This window comes from Microtus ochrogaster, chromosome 1 (assembly GCF_000317375.1).
Source record: "Microtus ochrogaster isolate Prairie Vole_2 chromosome 1, MicOch1.0, whole genome shotgun sequence".
Classification (NCBI taxonomy): domain Eukaryota; kingdom Metazoa; phylum Chordata; class Mammalia; order Rodentia; family Cricetidae; genus Microtus; species Microtus ochrogaster.
The window spans coordinates 17,029,633-17,055,848 of NC_022009.1; the positions used below are offsets into that span (position 1 = coordinate 17,029,633).

Consider the following 26,216-nt stretch of genomic DNA (forward strand, 5'->3'; position numbering starts at 1 on the left):
AAAAAAAAAAAAAAAAAAAAGAAAATCAAACACCCTTTGTATTCCAAATTAGAATCTCAAAACTTTTGTAGTTTTCATTAAATTGCCGGGAGGCTTGGAGTTGTTAGTCCATCTTCCAGCCTATGGTTAAATGTCTCAGCGAATAACCGATGTAAGCCATCAGTGGCTGATTGATCCAATGATAACTCCGCCAGTTAACTGATTTATTTTCCTTCAATAAGTTGTTTATATTTTTATTTTATATGCATTGGTGTTTTGCCTTCATGTATATCCAGGTGAGGGTGTCAGGTCCCCTGGAACTGAAGTTACAGACAGCTGTGAGCTGCCATATGGGTGCTGGGAATTGAACCTGGGTCCTCTGGAAGGACAGTCAATGCTCCTAACCACTGAGCCACCTGTCCAGCTTCCTTCCTTCACTAAGTTGTGTAAATCAAAAAAACTAAAAAGCAATGAAATAACACAGGTAAAGTGTACAATGCAGTCCCTGAACATAAACAGTACTGAAAATGAGATGGTATGGGAGTTGTGTTGGGGGCAGCTTAATGTCCCATAATTCCCAGCAACACTCCTCCATCCACACCTCATAAATGTGCTTCCCCAGCTAGCCTCTATCCTCAACCTTTCAAACAGATTGTTGTCTCAAAGCTCCTCCCATAGAAATGCCAAAGATACTGCTATTAATGATTAATACTTCTATTTCCCACATGTTTTTATTAGTAGTATGTAAGCCTCCATATAAGATAGCATTGAACTAGGACTCTTCTTTTGGAGCATAGAAAGCTGACAAGGCTATGTAGATCTTTCTCAAAGAGATCAATTCATTACTGGGCAGAATGAGCAGACCCTTTTGAAACCTAGACTTGGGTTTCCCAAGTCCCTTCTCGTCATTTGGGTATTTTGCCGCAGGGCTCAGAGCACGTCCTTGGCCTTACTGTGTCTTCTTTGTCCTAGGAACGGGGGTCACGGCCTACGTGGTACACCCAGGTATCGTCATGTCTGAGATCGTCAGGCACTCCTTCCTACTGTGTTTGTTGTGGCGGCTTTTCTCACCCTTCTTCAAGTCCACCCGGCAGGGAGCTCAGACCAGCCTGCACTGCGCCCTGGCAGAGGGCCTGGAGCCCCTGAGCGGCAAGTATTTCAGGTACGGGTTGGCAGTGCAGGGTGTCTCCACTACCGGTGTCTGTGAATCACGGAGCTTTGCATTGGTGCTGGAAGATGGAATCCAGGCTTGGGTAGGGTCAGTTTTATTTTAGTGTGCCAGGTTTCTGTGAGCATCTTTTGAATTTGAGTACCACCTGTAACCATAACTCCACGTGCAGTCAGAGCTTGCAATTGAGAAGTCCAAACTAAAGTCCCCTTCCCATTCCGTGACTTAACCCGGCCCAGTCTGGTCTACTGTTGGTTGCTAAGCAACACGCCATTTGTTAAGTGGAGCTCTGAGAGTACCTTTAGTGTCTGCAGTAGGGGAATGGATGAATGGTAGCAGCCACTGTGATGTGGCTTGAGCTTAGTGTCTGCAGTAGGGGAATGGATGAACGGTAGCAGCCACTGTGATGTGGCTTGAGCTCTTGGCATGTGTTTGGCTCTCAGCTAACTGTGTTATGTGTATCGGATCATACAGTCATCTCAGCTGTCCTCAAACTCAAGAGTTCCAACTGTCTCTGCCTCTGCATCCCAAGTGCTAGGATTAGCAGAGTGTGCCGTGACCAGCTCTTGATTTAGCTTAGAGGCATTTTCTCACTACGAAGTCCAGTCTGACCTCAGATTTATGATTTTCTGTTTCAGTCTTCTGAGTGCTGGGGTTACAGCTATGTCCCAACATGCCTAGTTTCCTTTTGTCTTCTAAGTGTGGCCATTAGAAAATCTGAATTATGCATGTGGCTCATATTTTTGGTTTGCATCCTTTTGTTGTTGTTTGGAGGGGGGCAAGGTTTCTCTGTGTAGTCCTGGTTGTCCTGAAACTTACTCTGTAGACCAGGCTGGCCTCATCCTACAGAGCTCACCTCTGCTTCCCAAGAGCTGGGATTAAAGGCGTACACGCTAATGTCTGGTGTGCATCCTCTTTTTATTGAACAATCTGAGTGTTTACATTACTGCCTTATGAATGTGACAGATATTATGTAGTCATTTAATATGATTTCAGATAATGTTTAATTAATAAGGGATTTTCATAATACAGTATGAGAAAACCAACGAACAGACAAACAAAAAAACCAGAATACAAAACTACAGGGGCTGAGATATGACCCAGCAGCTGAGGGTTCTTACTGCTCTTGCAGAGGACGGGAGTTTGGCTCTCAGTGCCGAGTGCTCACACTGACTGGGACTTCAGCTCCAGGGGACCGATGCCCTCTTCTGGCCTCCATAGGCACTCACTCACATGCACAAGCTCTCACACAGACACGCGTGGATACAGAGAATGAAAACAAAATCTTTTTAAAAGACCATGTGAACGCTGTTACAAATACATAGTGAATATTCTAGAAAAACCTAGGGAGATGAGGAAGTGCCGGACAAGATATAAAACAGACTTACAACTTTTTATTCTAGCTGTTTCCTTATTATTTAAAATGTTTTGGAAGGTCTTATATATATTTGCTATCTATATAATTAAAATATATTTTAACAACAAAAAAAGACTTCTTCCCCAAACTAAATACAACATGGTCTCACTTTTGTATAAAAGTAAAATTCCACATAAACTTACATATATCTATGCATAAACAAACAAGGTTGGAAAAGAAGGCCAGCCAAATGATAGGCTTTTTTAAAAACCAGAATTATATTTTCCAAACATCACATAGAAGTGTCATAATTATGAAAACTAGAACTCCAGTGGGTCGGCCTATCTCCCTTTCACTATTCTCCCCATCCTTGGTCCGTCTGCTCACTCTAAAACAGGTCAGTACTTACATAGTTCTCCCTGGGCACAAGTGACTTTGGATGGAATTCAGAGTTTCTCTAAATTTAGTAAGAAAGTCACTGCAGTGTTACAGTTATTCTCATATCACATTGAATTATTGAAGGTATTTCATAATGCCTCTTTGGCTCACAAATACTTCGAAATAGTTGGGTATCAGTACTGGTATCGCATCTTGCTGTAGGCCATACTAACAAAAAGCTTATGTATTACTATTTCAAAATTTGTTTTATATTTATATATATGCATACGTGTTTATATATTTAAGATTTTTACATTTATGTGCATCTGTGTGAGCATATATGCATGTGTGTGAGGATGCCCATGGAGGCCAGAATGGATGTTGGATCCTCTGGATCTGGAGTGGCAGAGGGCAGTGAGCAGCCTGCATGGTGCTGGGAAGCAAACCTGGATCTTCTGGAAGGGCAGCAAATGTGTTTTGCTACCAATTCATTTCTTCAGCCCCTATATTTTGGTTTTTCAAGAGAGGGCCTCATTGTAGTTCAGGATAGCCTCAAAATCGCTCTGTAGCCAAGGGTGACCTTAATCTTCCAATCCTCTTGCCTCTGCTTCTCAAGGGCTAGGATTATTTAGGCTGCACCCTGACCCTGAAATACTTAAGAATTCATTTCAGTGTAGTTTCCTTAAGTCCAGTGCACGTATTGTATATAACTAGAAGTCTATTCGGAGAAATGTGTTCCGAGATTGTCAGTTTTCATTCTAATGTTCACTCTCTGTGTCTGCCAGTGACTGCAAGAGGACTTGGGTGTCCCCCAGGGCCCGGAATAAGAAGACAGCTGAGCGTCTGTGGAACGTCAGTTGTGAGCTTCTAGGAATCCAGTGGGACTAGCTGTCTGGGAGACTATGGCCTTTTCAGGCCCAATCCATGTCGTAATGAAAGGGGACCAAAGACAAGGGCAGCCCGAAAGGATTATCCATCTAGCCTGCTGCTGCTGTGACTCCTGCCTACTCCGAAACTTCTAGAATCCTTTATACACACGACCTTTTTGTGAGGCAGGATCATAGCCCACAATGATATTCACACCTACAGACCATTCTCCTCAAAAGACTTAGAGAACCCACAACCCTCTGGGGCAAGAGGTCTACGTAGGCGCCAGGCTGGACATAGGGGTAGAAGAGGAACCTAGGAAATGGGGTCCTTTTCCTCACCAGCATCAGAAACACTAGCCTGCATGTTCACGGGAGCACTAGCATTGCACATGTCTATGAACTATAGGCTCAGATTCTAGATCGGCCTCTTTTCTCTATGAAATAAAATGCTAGTCACACCCCTGAAGTCTGGACCAAGGAAGGAAGAAGTGGCTCACTTTGGCCGAGCTTCATTTCTTTCTTTGAATGTCCTGGAGCCTCTGTATGAAGCTGAGCACATTTTCCACCATGTAGATCCCCCACTAAACCATTCTCTTTACCTCAATTTTTAGAGAAATAAATTTTTATGTCCATCTCATTGTCTTATGTGTTTTCTCAGGGAGAAATGGAAGAAAGTAAATCAGTTGTCAGTCCAGTGAGTCCACATGTCCTCTTACTGAGCCGCTCACCAATACATCCAGAACTTTCTTAAGGGTATGGTGTCTGGGTACAAAGTAAGCTGGCCAAGCTAGCAAGCATTCACTCAGGTTTCTTTCAATGCCTGTATTTTATTATGAGAAGTAAGAGGTGTGGCTTAAAATGCAGAGCTATTCTGCTCCACCACAGATTATGATCAGATAAATTTGACATATAGATACAAAAAAGCAAACCCCAATCTGTTTCCCTAAATGTATAGCTCTTACCCCCTCTAGTTCCCTGTTCTTCTGTGTTGTGGCCCTCATGACCTCCTTGCTGAAGGTCATCCAGAAGAGGTAGGCAGATGTGGCCAATGTTACAACCCATTGGCCCAAGAAGTCATATTTATTGATCTTAGATCTGAAGGGCATCTGGTGATAAATACTCTCTTTTCTTTAATGCAACATAGCCTTACATTTTATAAGTATTTATTAACTACAAAATAACGGGTTTATTTATGACATGTTCACACATGTGTATGAGGTACTTTGATCATATTTATCTGTATTATCTACACTTGCCTTCTTGCCCCTGGAAGTAGCCTTTAAAATCTTTCATTTATTAATTCTCTATCTCTGTGTAATGTGAGTGTGTGTGTGTGTGTGTGTGTGTGTGCATGTTTTTGTTTGTGTGTGTATGTGCACATGGGTGTTTGCAAGTGAGTTTGTGTTTGTGTGTGTGTGTGTGTGGAGTGTGAGTGTGTGTTTTCATAGGAACGTGTGAGTGTATGTTTGCATGTGAATGAGTGTGTGTGCATGTGAGTGTGTTTGCATGTGTGCGAGTGTTTGTGTGTGATGCTGAACTCAGGGCTTTGAGCATTCTAAGCCAGAGTGTAAACAAGGTCAAGACAAAACAGAAGAGACAGAGTACTTACTTCACTGCCTTGGTGATGACCCTGAATGTCCTCTCAGTGCTGGGAACAGGAACAGAGACTAAGAGTCATGGAAGGTGGGAGACAGGCACACCCAGCAGAGCATGCCATGAGAGCGGTGAGTGTGTGTGTGTCTGTGTGTGTGTGTGTGTCTGTGTGTGTGTGTGTGATGGCTCACACGTGAGTTCCAGGCACATCTGCAGGATCCAAGAGATCTAAAAGATACAGTGGGAACAGGGATGCAAGGGACAAGCCTGAGATGGGGTTAAATAGATGCAGAAGGGGCAAAGCCATGTGTGGGCTGCAGGAAGCTTGCTGCTCTCTGGCTCCCCACCCAGGGCATCATACTCAGACTGAAATCGGCATTAGATGCTAGAACAGAAATTATGTTTGCAAATAGCCACATGAAGTTTGGAGCTGGCTCTGCAAGGTAGTTCTCCCTCCATTTCAGACCCAATCATGTTTGTCCCAAAGGGTCCCCTAAAACTCACCGTCCAAGACAGACTGGCCTCATGTCAAGGAGAAAAGACGACAGCAAAAACAGTCCAAGAAGGAAAACATGATGCTCCTGAGAACAGGAGGGTGAGTGAGCTAATGAGACACTGTGCCCTTGAGAACAGCTGGAAGGCAATCTAGAATATAAAAATGCTTGTGGGAACAGCTGATTGGACGTCTCACCTGAAAGGAAGGCGTTCTGCTTGGGACCTCGGTGTAAATCAGAGACTCTGGTTGACTGTTTTCTTGAGCTATTCTGCCAGGTGGTGGAAGAGCCTAAACTGATGTTCCGACATGCTATTTTTCTTCTACTTTTTGTTTGCTGTATATTTAACATTCTTACTTACTTGAAACCGAAAGGCTATCATGGATCATTCTTTAGATGTAGCAGATGCCGGGCTCCACCATTTCCCCTGCTCTTCCTGTGCTCCTTTGAGCCAGTGCCTCCCTCAGCAATAAGCCTCTAGGCTACACGTCACTTCTCTACAGCTTCCTCCCAGCATCCAAAATATTGTTCAATGTAGGACAAGGAGGAAGTGTCAGCCTTGGCTTTTTCCAGAAGAGACTTTCCCAGAATTAATAATCAAGTGACCCAAAGTCTTGATCCACATCAATAATGCTGTTATCAGTGGTGGAGACCTGTCCATCTTGGCACTCCCCTGTGACCACAGAGAAGGTTTTCCTTTGGCTTCCTTGTGTTTGGATATGGACATGGCATCCTGTCTTGGCAGAGGGCTCCCTGGAGCCTGGGAAACTAGATCCTAGATGAGAAGGCCTCAGGGGTGACAGTACTCCCCACTTCTTTCCAACTGTTCCAGTTCCCTTGCCTTCATTACTCCTAGATCCTCTGAGTCTCTGACACCCTCAGCCAGGCTAGCTCACAACTACAGATCTTTTCTCCCTTAGCTTGCCTGACAGACTGTCCTAGATTTTTTAAAAATAACACCCAGAAAAATAGGAGAAAAGGAATCTGAAGAGACATACACAAGTGAGAAAGAGTGTCAGTGTGCTGAAATGATGACCGACTGACAGCCACAGGTGATCTTGGCTGTCACCAGGCTCAAGTCTAACTTGACTCTGCATCTAATGCCACCAAGCATCCCAAGCCTGAGAGGACAGACTTCATGTATTTATTCTCTTCTAGTTATAACACACACATACACATTGAACAGACTCAGGAGAACAACAACAACAGAACATTTTGCTTAAACTCAAAGGAAAGAAAAGCTCCAGATAGAGGACACCATTAAGGGGACACAGCCACCACCCCACACAGGCCAAAGGGTTTGTGGTTTAAGAGAAAGTGGGGCTGGTTGCTGGGAACGTAGCTAAGTTGGTAGAGTGCTTGTTTTTCCCTGCTATGTCCTAGTACCACTGCAGTCTGTCTCATCAAGGCCCAGAAACAATGGAGCCTGTCAACCATAGACTGAAACCTCTGAACCAAACTGTTCCCTCCTCTGAAATTGTTTCTCCAGGAATTTGAAACATCAATGAAAATCTGAGTAACCCAGCCATCTTCCTGGACTTTCCCAAGCCCCTTTTCTAAATCCTCCTCCTGACTCTCCCTCTTTTGTTCTTTACTTGTTAGCATCTGCAGTGATCTTAGAATGTGTATGTAATGAGACACTGGACTAGCAAGAAACAGCCCCAAAATCACTCAACTGGGAAAAAAATGTATCTTCAGTGTGGTGATTTGAATGAAAATGACCTCCATAGACTCGTAGGGTGTGGCCTTGGAGGAAGTGTGTCATTGAGGGTGGGCTTTAAGGCTTCAGAAACTCAAACCAGGCCCAGTGGCCCACCCTCTCTTCCTGCTGCCTGTAGATCCAGATGTAGAATTCTCAGCTACTTCTCTAACACCAGGTCTACCTTCGTGCTACCCTGCTTCCCATCATTCTGATAATGGACTAAGCCTATGGATTGTAAGCCAGCCCAATTAAATGTTTTTCTTTATAAGAGTTGCCATGGTCATGGTATTTCTTCACAGCAATATAAAATCCTAAGACATTCAGTATAAATATATATGGAGTGCTATTGCTTTTGGGGTTTTTGCTCCATAAACAATTGTATTATTTATATTATTTAAAAAATAACCATACATGGATAAATGGATTTCAGAAAGACAAATGTGTGTTTTGTAATAAGATTTATATTTTATAACAACGTATCCATATGTAATTATAGGAAACTCCAGAAAAATGTGCAATTCATTCAAATTTTCTTCTTCAGACTCAGACTTATTGCCCAGTTTATAAGTCTATTTTGGGGAAAGTTCTGCAAACTTGAGGAAGTGGAGCCTTGTTGGAGGAAGTACTTGATTGGGGGGGTATGCCTTTGAAGTCTCTGCCTGGTTCCTAGTTCCTTTCTCACTGCCCACTTCCTGTGTTACTGGGTGAAGAATCCCCTACTACACCCTTTCACCATTGTGAAGCTACCACTTGTGCTGCCTAAGAGCATCTGCAAGCAACCATGGACTGAGCCTTCTGGAACCATCAGCCCCCAGATAAAGCCTTTCTCCATTGGGTTGTTTCCCGGAGGTATTTTGTCATAGCTATGAGAAAGCGAAAATATGCCAACCCATAGTCATGTCCTAGGCTATCCCTTTTTGACTTTGACTTGCTTCAGTATCCTTACCTCTGCCCCCATTGTAAACAGACCATCCAAGCACCAGGACTCATATGTGATTGGATTGATATGTATAATGAAAAAAGAGTTTGTTTTCTTTAAAAAAAAAAATCAGTGGCTCCATTGCTTCTCAAGTTCTTGAGTTGTGCACTGGATGGTTCTGTATAGAGCAGGAAGAATGAGAACATGAGGACCAGTGATGTTCAGTTGAGCATTACGGCCGTGTCTGATTTATAAAATAGCATATACTTATTTTATAACAGTTATTTCTTGCTTTCATCTCAGTACCTTTTCAGATTTGTCCACTTTCTTACAAATAATTTTTTTTCCCCGAAACAGGGTTTCTTTGTAGCTTTGGAGCCTGTTCTGGAACTAGCTCTTGTAGACCAGGCTGGCCTTGAACTCACAGAGATCTGCTCATCTCTGCCTCCTGAGAGCTGGAATTAAAAGTGTGCACCACCACCACCTAGCACAATTTTTTTTTCTATCTCAGGAAATGACTTCTATAGTTGGCGTTTTGCTAAATGAACTTTTTCTACCTCCATACAAATAGTCAATTTCACAGAGACAAAGAGTCCAGTGGAGGTGTTGCCAGGGGATGGGGGAATTTTTTATGAGCCTATGCCACAGTGGTCTCTTCAGTGGTATACTTGCCAGAGACCTACCTATGCTTCTTTTAGTAACCCCAATAAACTCACTGGTTCACTTGAGTGAAATTATTTCTTTGCTCTGTCATCGGTACCGTAGGCTAAATGAATATTTGTTTTTCCACACCCCCCCCCCCAGGAAAATTAATGCAACATAGGAGAGAGGGTTAGACCAAGAGCTCATTTCTGCCAGGGTAATGTGACTATTGATATTTGCTTGCCTGGGTATTACGAGTCTAATTGCCTGTGATCTACTTTGCCTAAGCCTCAGCCAAAGACATCTGGCAGCCTAGCCTGTCTCGGGTTTCCAAACCTAGTGCTCATCTGTCCTGCATTCAGGTGGAATGTTCCGGTACTCTTTGTTGTGACATGTCTTCGTGTCACGGCCACACCAGATGTTTTCAGGTCTCCTTCCATCTTTAGCATGTGTTTGCTCCATTTGTTTTTGTTTTGTTTTGAATGAGAAACCAGAGAGGCTCCCATTTCTGGGGAACAATGATAACAGCAGTGATGCGAATGCTCTCAGCTCAGGTGTCATTCCGCAAACGTGCCCCGAGAGAACGAGAAGCAGTCTTAACCCTGAGTTTTACTCTTCTCAAATACTACACAGGGAGTTTTGTTTTAAATCCATAGATCATTTGATAGTAAAAATATAGTTGGGCATTTTTTGTTGTTCTGCTAGGAATCATAAAGTCTGAAAAATGGCAACTAAGTTTTAAGAAGATCTCAGGATGCTATCTGTCTCCCACTACCTGAGCAAGAATCGATGAAAATGAGACCCTATCTCAAAAACAAACAAACAAACAAATCCATCAAGTTTATGAATTCCTGGGGGACGAGAATGGTGGGAATGGTGGGGTGAGCACTCTCTGCCCCACTGGTGGGAAAGTAAATTGTTATGGAAAATGGCTGGGATTATTGACCAGATGCACAAATCCTCGGACTCAACAATCGAAAATTCACTGCAGGATAATCTGTTGTGGCAAAATACCCCTGCACCACCTCCCTGGGACTGAACACGAGATACCAGCGACACCGGTCACCCTGGGAGATGGGAAGACTCTTCACTCGTCTTCCTACTCCTACTGTATGGCCTATCTCCACCCCTTCACCTAAAGCAGACATGAAACATATCAAGTTTCCTAGTGGTAGAGGATTCTAAAATGAGTTTTTATTTTTTGTGGTGGAATTCAGTAACTGAGCCTAGGACTTTACACATACCAGGCAACTGCTAGACTTTCAACCACATTTCTAACGCACTAATAAAACAATACTTTATGACAATAAACTTATTTTATGTGTGTGGATGTTTTGCTTGCACATATGTCTGTGCACCATATGAATGCCTGGTGCCCTTGGTGGAGAGAGATTCCCTGGATCTGGTGTGGTTGGGAGGCCTTCCTGGTCAGGTTGTAGTCTGCCACAGTCTGGCAGCTCTCTCTGAGTTCAGCAACAGGGAGGACTCTCTCTGCCCAGCAGAGGGTTTCCTATGCTCCATCTGACCTTATTTGAAGAATGTCTCTAGGTCCAGATGCTTGACTTATCACTAGTGTGACCCTTGACACAGTTCCCTGCAGAAGCCTTCTCCCAGCCGCCTAGACATAGTTCTAGGATCTTTACGGCAGAACTGTGCTTCCGCATACGATCCTAAGACTTTTACTAAGGGTTTTGGGATAAGGATGTGCTGTTTAGTGCAAATTAGGGGATGCCCCAGCCACTGTCCCCATCCTTTCTTCCTCACTCGGGGATAAAGTTGAGCTGTCTCACTGAAGCTATTTCTGCCATGTTCACAGGTCATTCAAAGCTCTGTCCTTGCTTCTGCCCCTTTGTCCTTATGGACTGGTGGCCAACAGCAAGGAAAACGGGGATTCCACATGGAGTCTGTAAGTAGATGCTGGGATCGAACCCCAGTTCTCTGTAAAAACAGCAATGCTCTTAACCCATCAGCCATCTCTCCAGCCCCAAAAGGGAGCTGAGCAGGAACATTCTTTTTTTTTTTTTTGAGACAGGGTCTCACTCTGTAGCCCTGGTTGTCCTGGAACTCACTATGTAGATGAGGCTGGCCTTAAACTCACAGAAATCTCCCTGCCTCTGCCTCCTGAGTGCTGAGGTTAAAAGGTACACACCGCCATGCCCAGACCCTTCTTAAGGTTTTAGGATTTACTATTACTTACGTGTATTGTGTGTGTGTTTGTGTGTACAGACATATTCATGCCACGGTGTGTATATGGAGGTCAGAAGACAACTTGAACAGTCAGTTCTTCCTTTCCATCTTTGCGTGGGTGTCGACAGGCCTGTGTGGCAAGCGCTTTACCCACTGATACACTTCTGGGGCCCACTAGTAATTTTTTTTTGGATTTTTCAAGACAGGGTTTCTCCGTAGCTTTTGGTTCCTGTCCTGGAACTAGCTCTTGTAGACCAGGGTGGCCTTGAACTCACAGAGATCCGCCTGCCTCTGCCTCCCGAGTGCTGGGATTAAAGGCGTGCGCCACCACCGCCCGGCCATTAGTAATTTTTTAATACATTGGGAATTTGAGAAATTCACAATGGTATGAACAGCTAGTGCAGGAATTGTTCAAGAGAAAGTTAGTAAGCTGAACTTTATTCCCTACTCACATTTTCTTTCCACAGAACACATGAGCAAAAGGCAAGAGTCTGGAAACAGGGAGCACAGAGGGAAGAGGATCAAGAGTTCTAGATTACCTTCAGCTACACAGCAAGTTCATAGTCAATGTGGCCTACACAAGAACTTGTCTCAAAAAAAAACAGAAGTCATGGGCTGGAGACATGGCTAAGTAGTTAAGAGCACTTGTTCTTACACAGGACTTGAATGTAGTTCCCAGCAACTCCACAGGCAGCTCACAACCACCTGTAACTCCAGTTCCAGGGGAATCCCATACTCTCTTCTGGCCTCCACAGGTGCCAGGCAAGCAAGCACATGGTATAGCATATATTTAGGCACTCATACAATTTTTTTTTAAAAAAAAGTGTACTTATATAAATCAAGCCATGAAGTCAAGAAGTAGGTGGAATAGACAGTTTATTGTGGCATGGGTGGAGAACACACAACCCTTCAACATGTACAGGTGCTTTGATGTTACTGTTGCTTTGCAGGAGACCACAGTGTGATGTCTGGGGTCTGTAGTTTCTTCTCTGTTAACCTGGTCAATGGTTACCTATTTTATAGTTCAAGTTAGGAGAAAGTCAGGGAAATCTGGTTGTGACACCCTAAATCAAGGGCTGTAGGACTTACAACCCAGGTGTGTAAAGTGCTTATTCTCAGTGCAAAAAGGACCGCCTTGAGTGTAAGCAGACACCAGGCACTGGGGGCTCCCGGGACTCAAGGAAGGGAAAGCCGCCACCAGACTGCACCCTCAAGGGATCGAGTATTTTACCCCAGCCTTCCTTCTCTAATAGGATCATAGCTTGGACTCTTGACAGACGTCCATTAACAGTTGTTAAGAAAAACTTGGTTCAGAAGAAATGAACAGGGCTTCTAAGCACCAGAGACACTGACTTCAGTTTCCAGTTCCTGTTGCTTTGGCAGCAAGGGGGAGACCAGTAGGCTGAGCTCTGGCTGGTGGGAGTCATGGGGCCACAGCTTTTCTTTGGGGCTCTCATTTGTAAATCAGTCACTGAATGACAGACCCTTTCTCTTGAGCACTGACTGGTCTTGGGTGGGAAGAAGAGCAGATGCGTATTTAACCCTTCATCTTGTCCCCACCATTGGATGGGACTCATTTGTTGCCTCCTTGTGCTGACTCATCTGAAGGCCCAACTGTGACGTGAACCCCATTCCCTCAGTGTACTGCTGCCTCACGAGCCAGGTCTTTGCATATCCCAGCCCATGGTCCTGAGGAGACTGAAGGGAAGCACGAGGGACAGAGAAACGGTTTCTTCAAGAGGCACAAACAAGAATGCAGCTTGAATAGGTAGAGTCTGGCCATTTGTTTAGCCCCAGGATCCTGGCTACTATCTCTTTCCCTGGACGCTAAAAGACAAAGTCATGTGTTCTTACCCATCCACCGTGCAGTAGGGATACTGACAAGAGCCAGCCCTGTGTTTGAAGAGACCTGCATTTTCTTCCGCTCTGGATGAATGTGACGAGGCCTGGCCTCAGCCTCCCCAGATCTGACCATTATGCTGTCACCAGAGCCTTTAGATGCCCGCACCTGAAAACCTTGTGCTTGTGAGAGGTGCTGCCGGGAGGACACTCATGGTCCGCAGGTGTAAACACTCCCAGTGCCTTCTCTGAATTTTGGAAAGGGAGAAGAAGCATTTCTTTTTCCAGCACTGCTTTGTAACTCTGTTAGTCTCTCTTGTTAAGAAGAGTCGCGAAAGTGTGTCTGCACAGTGGGGAGGAACCGTGGACAGACAGGATGACCTAGGGTAAGAACCAAAAATGCAGGGAAGGTGCAGACCAGCACAAAGCCAGCACAAGGGTCTCATTTGTTCAGAAAATGCTGAGGCGTAAACATGAGTGCACGGGAACATGCACACGTATGTGCACACATGCACACACACAGTCACTCTGAGGTAGAAAGAAGTGGCTATCTCTAGACAAACACAAATCCTACAACTTCTCATGGCACTTGTGTGAAAGGACCTGCTCTCGCCCACACAGGCAAGCAGGGTCCAACCTGCTCACTCCAACCTCGGGCAGGGCCAGAAGTTCCACTCCACAGGAAGATGGACATGGAGGGCGTTGTGTGGCATTGTGCCTGTGGTCAGAGCTATCAGGCTACAGTTCCTAGGTTCTGCTGCCCAGGGTCACTTCCTGGAGCCTGAGCCATGGGCACCACGGGAGTGGCTTGTCAGAAGCCACTGAGCACAGATGTCTTGAACCACAGAGTCCCCACTGCTTTTGGCAGCCTGCTGCACCTGCTGGACCAGGGCGGCTGCCTGCGAGTGTTCTTGCTTCACAGCGATCAGGTAGGCAGAGCGCAGTTTGCAACATGTCAGATAGGCTCGGACCTAGTGATTGGTTGGGCACAAGATATTGGAAAGGAAATGATCAGAAAAGGCAGGTCAATGAACATAAAGAGTCTCAGGAAGTGCCGGTGGGTAAACAGTACTTCTCACACACCAAACTGATAGCTAGGCTCTTGCCTTCTATTATTTCATAACAACGTTCTAGACATCAAGCGATTGCACGGCTTTGTGTGTATATGATAAGCACAATCACAGATGAAATAAGATTTTAAAGACCAAGGTAGACAGGCAGACTTTGCTCTCTATCCAGCTTCCTCCAGTTTCTTTCTGGAATCAGAGCTAGTATTGTCAGTGCCCACAGTGGTTTTACAGTTTCTTGTTGATTAACTGATAGTCTTGACTAGACTACAAGGTTCATGAGAGCAGGGATAATATACTCTTGGGTGTGCAGCCAATGGGCCTTACATGGGTGACTGGGTGGATGAGTAAGGAAGCATACCTTCCTTTGGCAAAGGGTTTACAGATTCCCCTTTTCTGTTTTAAACATGCCGAATTAAAACAAAAACAAACCTTTGGGTGGGTGGTCCTGGGGACTGAACCTGGGCCCCATGCATGCTAGGCAAGCACTCTAGCATTGAACTATATTCTCAGTCTTGAATTTTAAAGCCCACTGACAGAAAACAGGGTGAAAAATGGATACATATGATTAGAAAAAGTCTAGTTAAGATATCACCCCATGAGACTTGAATAGAATATCCTCGTTTGGATGGAAGGCAGCTCGGCGTGGGGGATAATGTATCTCCTATGCTGTCCATCCCACGATTCAAGAGCCCTTTTCTCCTTGGCTCTGGTTTCACCAGCGCCTCCATCATTCTGAGCGAGCCCTAACAAGGCCTCCACAAGCTGCGGCTGAGCTCCCCCTGGCAGCTGCTTTTCTACCTCAACAGTTATTTCTAAATCAGAGACATTTTTTGCTCCAAGCAAAATGTTTTATCTTTTTGGGATGTGTGTGGGTTCTGTTAACCAAAGTCTTTTTGGCTTGATTTCAGATAGTTTCCCACTACAGAAAAAATCTGGTGAGTTGTGAGCTCACTGAAGCAATTGGGTACTGCTGTTGGGGGATACATATGCTGGTCTAGGGAGTGAGCCCTCATCTAGGCCTCTAGCTCCAGCTAATCCTACCTATATGAAATATCACAAGCTGACAAGCAAAATCCAAGAGAATGTTATTGCCAGAATCTAGAGTAAAAAAAAAAATGGATCACGCCAGTTTTTGGCAAGACCTGTGCCCTGAGGTCCCAAAAGTATCTTAGAATAGCTGCTGAAAGAAACAACTGTTGAGATTTGGGTTCTCATTCAGATTGTACAAAAGTAGCTGTCATTTTGGAATGTGGGAATTTCATCCTTTCCAAGCGCCTTATTGGGAAGTTGTACAGCAGTGAAGAAATGTCTAGAACAAGCTCAAGCTCCCCTTAGGATCTAGACTGAAAACCATGGTTGGCAGGTTCCACCTGGGGACCGATGGCACCGCAGTGGGAGCGGCTCGGTGGCTGTGTAAGAAGCCGCTGTCTGACACTAGTTTCCATCACGAGGGACTGCAAAGCTGGGAAATGTGTCTCCTGATGGCCAGCTGGTCTGGCTTTACTTTTTCAGAGCTCTTCTAGCCTGAAGGCCTTCCTGAAGATGGCAGGATAATGGGTCCCATGACCAGCCACAACTGGTGACACCGACCAAAGGATAAGCTGGCTGGCACTTCTCAGAGAGGTGATCTGAAACTAAAGGTCTGGTCATTTCCCAAACAGGGAAGAGTTCACGGCCCTCGAGGGAGCACTATCCACCAAAGGGCTGAGTGGATGTTCTGATTTGAATGTGAAATGCCCCTCATAGGGTCATGTATTGGAACAACTGGTTTGTGGCTGCTGGTGGTGTTTGGAAGGTGGGCCCTTGCTGGAGGAAATGGTCACCTAGGGTGGGTATTGAGGTTTTAGGACCCCACTTTTTGTTCTCTCTCTCTTCTTTCTTTCTTTCTTTCTTTCTTTCTTTCTTTCTTTCTTTCTTTCCTCCTTCCTTCTTTCTTTCTTTCTTTTTTTTTTTTTTTTTTTTTTTTTGAGACAGGATTTCTCTGTGTAGCCTTGGCTGTCTTGGAACTTGCTCTGTAGACCACGCTGGCCTCAAACTCACAGAGACCCACCTGCCTCTGCCCCCTGAGTGCTGGGATTAGAGGTGTGTGCCAAGACTGCTCAGCCTCTCTCCGTTTTCTATCTCTGGATGCAATGTGAGCAGCCAGCCACCTCCTCTTGCCCCTGTGCCTTTCCATCTCCACTACAGTGGAATTTATCCCTTAAACTCTAAGTTGGAATTAATCCTTCCTTCCTTAAATCGCGTCTTGTTAAGTATTTTGTCATAGCAACAACAAGAATAGTAGCTAATACAGTGGGCTTTTCTTACTGGACTCTTTTTCCCTCCAGAATAAGGAAAACTTTCCCCACCAGGAACCTCATCCAATCAGTCCGCCTAAAGATGGAAATGAGATTTCCTCAGTGGCTATCGGGTGAGAGACCTGAGAATAACACAGAGATTTAAAAACAGTCTCAGGGAGAGGGAATTGGGAAGGCAGCCAGGTGGTGGTGGTGCACGCCTTTAATCCTAGCAATCAGGAGGCAGAGGAAGGTGGATTTCTGTGAGTTCAAGGCTAGCTTGGCCTACACATTGAGTTCCAGGACAGGCTCCAAAGCTACACAGAGAAATCCTGTCTTGAAAAAACAAAACAAACAAACAAACAAAAAATTGGGAAGGCAAAGGTTTGGGCAGTCAATGTTCATCTGCCCCATCTATTCTGTCTGGAGCTTTTAAACCACTGTCTAGGTCCTGGATAACAAAGAAACCGAGCCACAAGACTGGAACTACTGTGCAGGGCAAGGGAAGCCTCAGTGCTATTCATTCAATAACAACACCAGATCTAGGAGACATCCTGCTCACCTTGTTGTCATCGCTGTGTATCGCCTGGATCAGTCCCTCCAGCTCCTGTGTACAACAGAGACATAGTGGCTGTGAAAGGAAGAAGCTGGGAGCCTCGGCTCAATCCAGTCTGAGCCCAGCTACTGTGACTCCAAGGTGGGGATGCCCGCCTGATCCTTCTCCCTATCTCAATTCCCACTATAAGAATAATGAATGATGGCTAATGATATTACTAAGCTTGGGTTGGGGCAGAAGGAGCATCTCCTACGAGGCCCGTGCTGAGCTTTCACAAATGGATGTGGCTCTGTTCGCCCCACAGCATATCATAGAAGACGGTTTTGCAGGTAGCATGTTCCAAAGCCTACTCTAGTCTATCCATCAGAACACAGACATTTCCAAGTGCACACACTATTAGACAAGAGGACGCCAAGGGAGACCTTCTGGAGACAGCCATCAGAATCATGACTTCTACAAAGGGAGAGAGTTGCTCAGAGTGAGGCCATGATTTCAGAGAGTTCGGAAGAGAAACAGATCTTGTAGTGAGGAGGAGGAGGAGGAGGAGGAGGAGGAGGAGGAGGAGGAGGAGGAGGAGGAGGAGGAGGAGGAGGAGGAGGAGGATGAGGAGAAGGAGAAGGATGGGGTGATTCTGAAGCAGACAGTGGCTACCCAAGAGATCCAGGAGTGAGCGCACCTGTGGTGGGATTCTCTTGAAGGCTTCCAGGCAGTTGAGGAGGATGGTGTCGCCGTCACTTTTGGCTGCCATGCCTGACTCACTGACACATTTGAGCAACTGCCGGATCTCACCATACTTCTCCCTCTCCACCAGCTGCCTGGCGGCTCTGCAGTAGGTTGCAGCAGCATCCAGTTGGAAGTCCTAGGACAGATGTGAGATGACGGACTTAGGGCAGTGGGAGACGCCCACAGTGGGAAAGGATGGCAGTTACAACCGGGAACCCAAATAAAACAAACATGCAGAAGTAAAAAAGGCTCCCTTTGGAGTCAGGCAGACGTTTAAGAAGTGAGTATAAAAGCCGCCTCCTCTCGGTATGAAGTGGGGCACCCTACTTGCTTCCGTGGGGCTTTCTTTTCCTCAGGACAGGGTCAAGGCTGGTCTTCAGTGCTTGAGTTTCCTGTCCCCACTTCCCAAACAATGAGATTCCAGAGTCTACCACCGTGCCTGGCTCCATGGACTTTCAAAGACATTCTACTTAGTTCCTAAGACCAATCCTCTCTACCCTGACTCACCTTTCTCTGGGAAATGGTGCACAGGGCTGGTGTTTGTTAAGAGCTGCCCAAGTGTCGAAACAGATTATCAAAACTCACTTGCTGGAACCTGCCAGATAAATGCTTTGAACCCAGCTTCTGTTAGCCCTTACACCACAGGAATTCGGAGAGATAGCCTGGCTCTCCTGAGACGGTGAGTGACGTTTCTGCAGTGAACTGGTTGTGGGTAGCTGTCTTACATGTGCTCCTGGATACCTTTTGAGATGCTAAGATTGGCTTTGGATGACTCAGTTCTGTTATCTGTTTTGACATGTAAAGCTGCTCTTCCTGGGATAAGAATATTTTCTAAGGAGTAGCCTTTCCCAGAAATGTCAGGTATGGGGTCTCTTGCCATACGCTTGAATGGAACATCAAGAGCACAGATCATACCTGTAGAACGCGGAATGCAATTCCAAAACCGTCTTCCACATTTTTCCCTCCCAGCATAACCTGGAGGGAGAGGGAGATGGAGATATGCTCAAAGGAATAATTATTCAAATAAGTTCTCAATAAAAACATCAGGGTCCCTATTTATCTTTATCGTCACGTTTTTGTGGAGACAGGGTCTCTCTGCACAGCCCTGGCTGGTTTAGAACCCACTATGTAGATCCGGCTGGCCTTGAATTCACAGTGATTCTCCTACCTCTGCCTCCCTACTTCTGAGATTATAGATATGAGCCAACATACCCAATCCATTTGCTCAGTTATTAAATATATGTGGAGCCTTTACTGAGCACCCAGCAGGAGAGACCCAAGGGACCAACTGGACTCTAACTCCCGCCTGAGGCCCGCATTCCAATGGGGAGGAAGCCGGCAAGCAAATGACTGAAACAGTCAGATAATTACAATAGGGATAAGCACTCTGAAGGAGGTGAGCAGTCGGCCACAGGTGAAACCCTGCACGCACCTTGCAGGCAACTTCCATCTTCATGTGGTTATTTCCGAAGAGCGTTGGCAGAGGCAAAGTGGTGACCTGCGAGGTGCCAGCGCTCTCACACCGATGTAAGAATCTGGTCACTTCCATCTGTAGCTGAAGTGTATTCATATGCCTGCGGGGACAGGGCAGGCACAGTGCAGCCTCAGCAGGCTCTCAGAGAGTGAGGGGCTGGGGCTGGGTGACTGGCTCATAAGAAGAGGGCAATGGAGAGAACAAAGAAATGGCACAAAGGGAAGAGGCTTGAAATACCTTCCAAATAGCTACGGTTAGACAGAAACGGAAGACCTAGCGTCGCCCCCCCCCCCCCCCCGACATACAATTGTTAAGGTGCACTGGGGGGCTGGACAAAGACCTAGCCCCTCCCCCCAGACATACAATAGTTAAGGCGCACTGTGGAACTGGACAAGCTTCTGGCACTGACTCAACAATATTTACTGAGTATCTACGCAGCAGGTCCCAGAGTGAGCAGGACACAGCTCATGGGCTAGAGCAGAAATGGATAGTAACCAGACAGAGAAGAGTTTTCGTGTCTGAGTCTAAGAAGACAACTAATTAGAGTGTTGGAAAATCTCCCATTTTTTTTTTTTTGAGACTAGATCTAGCTATACCACTAGCCTCAAACTCACAATCCTCCTGCTTCAGCATGTACTACCATGTCTGGCTAAGCCTTTTCTTTAGATAGTATGTTCCGAATAGAGGGGTTGGCAAGCATAAAAGAAAGAAAGTGCTTGGGTTGAGGATCCTGGAGGCCAGTGCCTAGAGGCCAGTGGCTGACATGTACCAAGGAAGAGTAGAGGGGCAGAGAGGGGTTATGCTGGACCTTTTTTGCTCATGGTAAGGAATGTGGAATTCAGTCTGGGATAGCATGGGATCCTAATCCCTTCCGATAGTGGCTTTCCAGGCTGTAGCAGACGCTGTCACCCATGGCTGCTGCCTTCCCGCCCTGCGCTGACCATCTCCCGAGCTTTGACATACCTGGAGACATCAGCAGCAGACATCTTCTTCCGGAAGAAGGTGCTTTTCTTCTTCCCGGAGCTACGGGATGTTTCTTGGAGGTAGATCTTCAGGTGGTCCTTGGCCTTAAGCAACCACGAGAGCTTCTCTCCCAGCTCTGTGTAGGACTTTGCTTTGTGACTGAAGAACCGAATACAGGTCATGGCAGCCCGGACTTGGTCCTAGGATTGGGAAGCAAATGTTTGGTTTAGGAGAGATCAGAGATGTTGGTGGGTGGGGAGGGGGGGTGGGTGTCACAAGAAGCCTGATCTGATTCCCCCTGATATAGCAGACCTTCAGGTTCTGGCCCTGTGATGTCTTCATCCCTAGCTGGAGCCTCGCTTCCTCTCGATAAGTGCCGGTGTCTACTCTATCATCAGCAGAGCAGCATTTTACGTCAGTCATCACAGGGTCCCAGAGACCCTACAGTGAGCTGCCTGTCAAGCTCAGTGGGATATTATCTCACCACGGTAGAGGTCTCAAGGAAGATCCTTCCGACTCCCCATTAAGTAGATTCAGCTTTAAGTTGGCATCAGATGATCTCATTTCTGAGATCATAGTACTGAGAATCCTCAGACAGGGGGAGCCTGGTCCTTCTCCTTTCATGCATTTTCTTCTAAAGACACAAGCTTGCCAGAACATATTCCCTTCGTTTGTTCCTTCGTTCCTTCCTTCCTTTCTCCCTCCTCCTCATCTTCACTTTTATATTCCTTGAAGTCTTTTTTTTTAATTATACTATTTATTTATCTATTTATTTATTGATTTTTATGTGGGTGAGTATTTTGCCTACATGTATGCCTGTGTACCACACATGTGCCTGATGTCTGTGGAGATCAGAAGAGGGCATCGGATCTCCTGGGACTAGAGTTATAGATGATTATGAGTCACCATGTGGGTGCTGGGAATTGAACCCGGATCCTCTGGAAGAGCAGGCAGTTCACTGAACTGCTGAGCCATCTGTCCAGCCCCACACTGTTTAAATTCTGAAGGATGCTATTATGGGCAAGATTAAAGCTTGGCTCTAAATGCAGGAGGAAAGTCTAAATATTTAATAATGTTGGAGAGTGTGGTGGATTTGCTCCAGGGTCAAGCACCAAGGTCAGGGATCAAATGACTGTCCCGTTCCCTCATCTTGCACAGCCTCCCCTGCACGACAAAGCACCAGCGCCAAGTGGAAGGGAGGATGGGTTGCTGTTACCTTCATAAACTGCTGCAGCTCATACAGGATGTGGTAGTAGTTCTTCTTCTGCAGATGCTGGCAGGCAGCGATCAGGTATGTTCCCCAGCTCTCCAGGGTTGGATCAATGGATTCCAGTAAGTTTTCCAAAGTGTGCAACTTCCCACTTTTGTAGCTCGGCTGGAAAATGCCTTCTATGAAGACCTCTGGAGGACTTTCCTGGAGCAGGAAAGAAGTAAGAAGTCAGAAGTGTGGGACTGGTCCTGGCAGTCTGGGACTTGCTCTGCACCCACACCCTCCTAGGGCAGTGCCTCTCAGCCTTTTCCTCTGAGAACCCCTCTCCAAGGATGCTCCATCCACTCCTTCCTTGAGTGGCTCTCTCCACTCATTGTTCTTTTTCTCCTAGGCTTTATCCCCTATCGGCCTTGCATGCTAGCTAACAAGGAAATTCGACACTGCTAATTCCATCAGTGTCAGTTCTTTATAGTGACGGGGATCAAACCCAGAGCCTCTCAAATGCTAGACCTGTTTACTATCTCCAGTGGACCCAGCAGTTTTTGAAAGAATAATGACTTCTTTCCCTTGAGAAACTATTTTTTTTCCAAAAAAAATTAATTTTTTAAGTTAAATAACATTGTTTAAATTTCTTGAAAAACTTTAAGCTTAATTTTTTTTTTATTTTTAAGTAAGAAAAAAATCTTTATTTTGTTTTCATTATACAAGAAACCAACCTCTCTAGGCATCCTTTCAACATCTCTGGCCACTCAATTTCCTTAGCTGGCTCCTCTCATCCCTGCAGGGCTCCTTTTCGCTCTACTTTCCTAGTGATTTCATCCAGTCTCATGGCTTTCCATGCTGTGTGTGATGACATCCACACCTCTACTTCCAGCCTGTTCATCCCCCTAGACCTCCCAAACTGGACCTCCTGTGGGACCCAGCTGCCTCTCTACAGGACTTCCTGCAAAGCCAATGCATCCAACACACAAAAGACTGCATTCTAGATTGTTCCACGAAATTTGCTCCTCCCACATTCTCCTCTTTCTCAGTCACAATACAATTCTTCCAGGGGCACAGGTCAAAAGCCTCAGGACCACTTTTCTTCTCAAACTCTGATATAAAATACCTCAGCAGGTTCTACCACTGGAACGCACCCAGGAGCTGCCCATGCCTTACACCACAAGCTGACCCACTACACCATCACATTCATGAATTATTGAAAGAGCTGTATCCATGGCACCCTTTCACAGTCTGTCTCCTTCACACAAAGCCAACAAACCAATTTTGCTGACACACGACTCCGAAGAAGTTACGCTTCAGCTCACTGTCTTCCAGTGATTCTGCTCCCCATTCACTAACAAAGCCCAGGCTCTCACAAAATCCACATATACTATGTGATTTAGCTATTGCCTTCCCAACTGTATCTGCTACCACCCAGGCCCCATCTCTCCCGGCTTCAGCCACCTGGCCTTTGTATTTGTTACTTCCTCTGCCCAGAGTACAACTCCTCCAGTTGTTCATGTGTCTTTCAGCCCTTTACTCAGATGCCACCACCTCTGGGCACCCCATCTTCTTCTGTTCTGTCTTTCCTTTTACTTCCCGTTCTCCTTCCTACCCTTCCTCTGCCCTCTTCTGCCTTCTTCTTAAGTTCATGCTCTTCTTCTGCTACCTCTTTTGATACAGAGCCTTTCTACATAGTCCTGATTATCCTAGAATTCACACAACTCTGCCTGATTCTGTCTCCCAAGTGTGTGTTCCTGTTCTGTGGATGCTTAACCCCTGTAAAGCTTGAAAGGATGGACAGAATTTCTCCCAGGAAAACAAGGAAGGTAGGACATTCTAGGTAGATGGAACAGTGCATGAAGAATAATAAAGATAATAATATTAATATTTTGTTGAGTCTAGAATATGGAATATCAATAGCATTCATGGTGAAAAAAATCAGAAATATGGGAGACAGATCCTGAGGTCCAGCTGCATGCTAAGGAGTGAGCTTTCATCCTAATGATGTGTGAAGGCCCTGTGGAGAGAGGGTGCTATGTTAGGAAGTTCACACTGAGGGCAGTGTGACAGGAAAAGGAACACACAGAAACCCTATGCACACCAGGTGTCCAAATGTCATTTTCAGTGCATTTTTTCTCTGCACTCCTGCTTGCTTGAGGACAAAGGTAAGGGTCTTAAAAAGTTCAAGGGTAGTTGGTGCCAGGAGACAAAGAGAAGGCTTCCTTACTGGCTTTGTCAGCTGCAAAGCGAGGGCAGTGCTGTCGTCAGCTTCCACTTGGACTATAAGATAAGCAGCTTACGTCTGGCTGCGCTTATCCAAGGCACCAGACTGATGGTTAACACTCAGTCTGTGCCGGCGGAAACATCTTCACTTCTCAACTCATGTGGAGAGGGAGGGAAAGGGCGAATTAACTTCCAAATAATACGACTCATCCTGTATGGTTCTTAAGACACGCTCAGCAGCTGAGATAGAGCAGCAGCCACACAAAGGGCTCTTTCACTGTCCTGTAAGGGTCGGATCACAAGCGGGACTTCTCACAGAGTTGTCTAGCAGATGTCTGTTTGCACACTACTGTCGGATGCTGTTGTGATTTAGTGTGGCTGACTGATGTTAGTCTGTGCTAAGTTCCTTCAGTTTCCTATGGAGTTTGGTAAATATTGGTCACTTTGTCAGAAAGTTACCATGAATGTTGAGATAAAAGGAATTCCAGGCCTACGACATAGCTCAGCGGGTAAAAGGTTTTGGTGTGCAACCTGACCATCTGAGTTTCGTCCCTGGGACCATGCAATTAGCAGGAGTGTGTATCTGTAAGCTCAGAACTCTGATGGAGAGGTGGGAGGCAGAAACAGAAGGAAGCTTATGGGTCAGCCAGCCTAGAGAATGCAGAACAATACAGAGACAAGAAACCCCACCTCAAGGGTGGAAGGTGAGATCTGATTTCTGGAAGCTGTCCTCTGACCATAACCACGTGCACCATGGCCCTGTGTATAGACTCTCTGAGACACACACACACACACACACACACACACACACACACACACACACACACACACACACTTCCCCCCTCCCTCTAAATAAGTAAACAAAAGGGTGATGACCAAGGAAGTAACTCTCTTGGTGGAGGTGGCAGGGGAGTGAGAGAAAACCAAGGACAGGGTGTGCTGCCTCCTCCTGCACACATGTGGGGTGCTCCTCTCTGTAACAGCTCTAGGTACACTCTGTCCTAGGCCAGGTGAAAACCAAGAGGTTCAGCACTGTGCCTTAGGTCACACGAGACTCCCGTTGAGTACCTCACTGTGGAGACCTGGCTGATGGTCTCACTGTGCTCTACACTGTGGGTGGAGACGAATTTGTTACTGCTGGTCAGGAGGGAAATTTGGGGTTTAATGTGAGACTTGTTGACCTCATTGGATGAATATATAGACAAAGCTTCTTAGACCCATCTCTGCAGGGAATTGTCTCACAGCTAGATGCTGAGTTAAGTACACGGGATGGGGTGGGGGGCAGGATGGGTGTGGTCAAGGCGGCTACTGCCCTTGGGCTGTATCTGTCCGAATGTCTCACCTTGTTGAGCAGGTGCAGCAGGGCTTCCCGAAGGCAGTTATGCCTTATGTAGAAGCTGATGATGGCCAAGTTGGTACTGTAGTTGTGCAGGTAGAAGAGACACTCCTGATAGTAGGTATTGTTCATGATCTTCCCATCAGGAATCACCTCGAGGAAGAGGCTCTTGGTCCGAAGGGTGGCTTCCAGTTCCCGCAAGGTGGCAAAGTAATCGTCATCTTGCTGCTGGAAGGAAAAAAGAATGGCTTTGAACTCCAGGGCCTAAGAAGTTATGAAGTGATTCCCCCTCTTCTACCCCGCTCCCCACCCCCAGCTTCCAAGCAGCATGGACTGGAGGCATTCACCACTAGGTCTGGCCTTCAACAAGTCTTAACACTAGAAAGGCTTGGTTGGCGGTGTATGTAAGGCCAAGGCAGAGGATTCATGAGTTCAAGGCTGTTCTGGATCACACATTATAAAGCCAGGGACTGGGAGGTGGCTCAGCCATCAGAGGGCTTATTGTGCAAGTCTGGGGACCCTAGCAGTCACGTACAAGTTGGCGTGCTGGTGTGCGCCTGTAACTCAGTGTTTGGACAGGCAGATTCTAGGGGACTGGGGCTAGCCGGAGAGTTGCTCCACTGCAAACAGTGAGCACCAGGTTCAGTGAAAGGCCCTGCTTTGAAAGAAACACAAAGTGCAGTGTGGCAAGACGGTTCAGCCAGTAAAGGCACCTGAAACCAGCCTGACCGCTGAATTTGATCCTGGGACACTGGTGGGAGGCAGAGCTGACTCTGCGAGCCGTCCTCTGACCTCCATGAATGTGTGGGCTCATATACATACACACACACTCAAAACAAAAGTAAAAGAAAAATATAAAGGCTGACAGAAGACGGCAGTTAACAATGACCTCTGGCCTCCACACATGCATGCTTGGGTGAGTATATATGTATACGCACGCATACACTACAGTACACTCAATGCACAAAATAAAAAAAAAAAACAAACCCCAAATGGAAAATTAATCTGGGCACGTGATTTTAATTTTTGGATACCTCTATAGTATCTTTTATTTTTGTTTATTTATTTTTTTAAAATATTTATTTCTTTATTATGCATACGATATTTTGTCTGTGTGTATGCCTGCAGGCCAGAAGAGGGCACCAGACCCCATTACAGATGGTTGTGAGCCACCATGTGGTTGCTGGGAATTGAACTCAGGACCTTTGGAAGAGCAGGCAATGCTCTTAACCTTTGAGCCATCTCTCCAGCCCTCTATAGTATCTTTTAAAAT

At 45.9% G+C, this 26,216-nt stretch overlaps 2 protein-coding genes across 2 annotated transcripts in view; one reads left to right on the forward strand and one right to left on the reverse strand.

Annotated features, from left to right (window-relative positions):
• Nucleotides 1–4,365, forward strand: part of Rdh12 (retinol dehydrogenase 12) — a 12,520-nt gene extending 8,155 nt beyond the window's left edge. Inside the window, exons 6-7 of the mRNA XM_005343263.2 lie at nucleotides 952–1,141; nucleotides 3,668–4,365. Coding sequence (XP_005343320.1) covers nucleotides 952–1,141; nucleotides 3,668–3,770 — 293 coding nt within the window. The 3' untranslated portion in view covers nucleotides 3,771–4,365. The remainder of the gene's footprint in view (nucleotides 1–951; nucleotides 1,142–3,667) is intronic.
• Nucleotides 4,366–12,030: 7,665 nt separating this feature from the next.
• Nucleotides 12,031–26,216, reverse strand: part of Zfyve26 (zinc finger FYVE-type containing 26) — a 59,735-nt gene continuing 45,549 nt past the window's right edge. The window contains exons 35-42 of the mRNA XM_026779777.1: nucleotides 24,950–25,168; nucleotides 21,406–21,603; nucleotides 20,190–20,389; nucleotides 19,185–19,326; nucleotides 18,668–18,727; nucleotides 17,706–17,888; nucleotides 17,036–17,080; nucleotides 12,031–14,098 (exon numbers count right to left, since the gene is read on the reverse strand). Of these exons, the coding sequence (XP_026635578.1) occupies nucleotides 13,895–14,098; nucleotides 17,036–17,080; nucleotides 17,706–17,888; nucleotides 18,668–18,727; nucleotides 19,185–19,326; nucleotides 20,190–20,389; nucleotides 21,406–21,603; nucleotides 24,950–25,168 (1,251 nt within the window). The 3' untranslated portion in view covers nucleotides 12,031–13,894. The remainder of the gene's footprint in view (nucleotides 14,099–17,035; nucleotides 17,081–17,705; nucleotides 17,889–18,667; nucleotides 18,728–19,184; nucleotides 19,327–20,189; nucleotides 20,390–21,405; nucleotides 21,604–24,949; nucleotides 25,169–26,216) is intronic.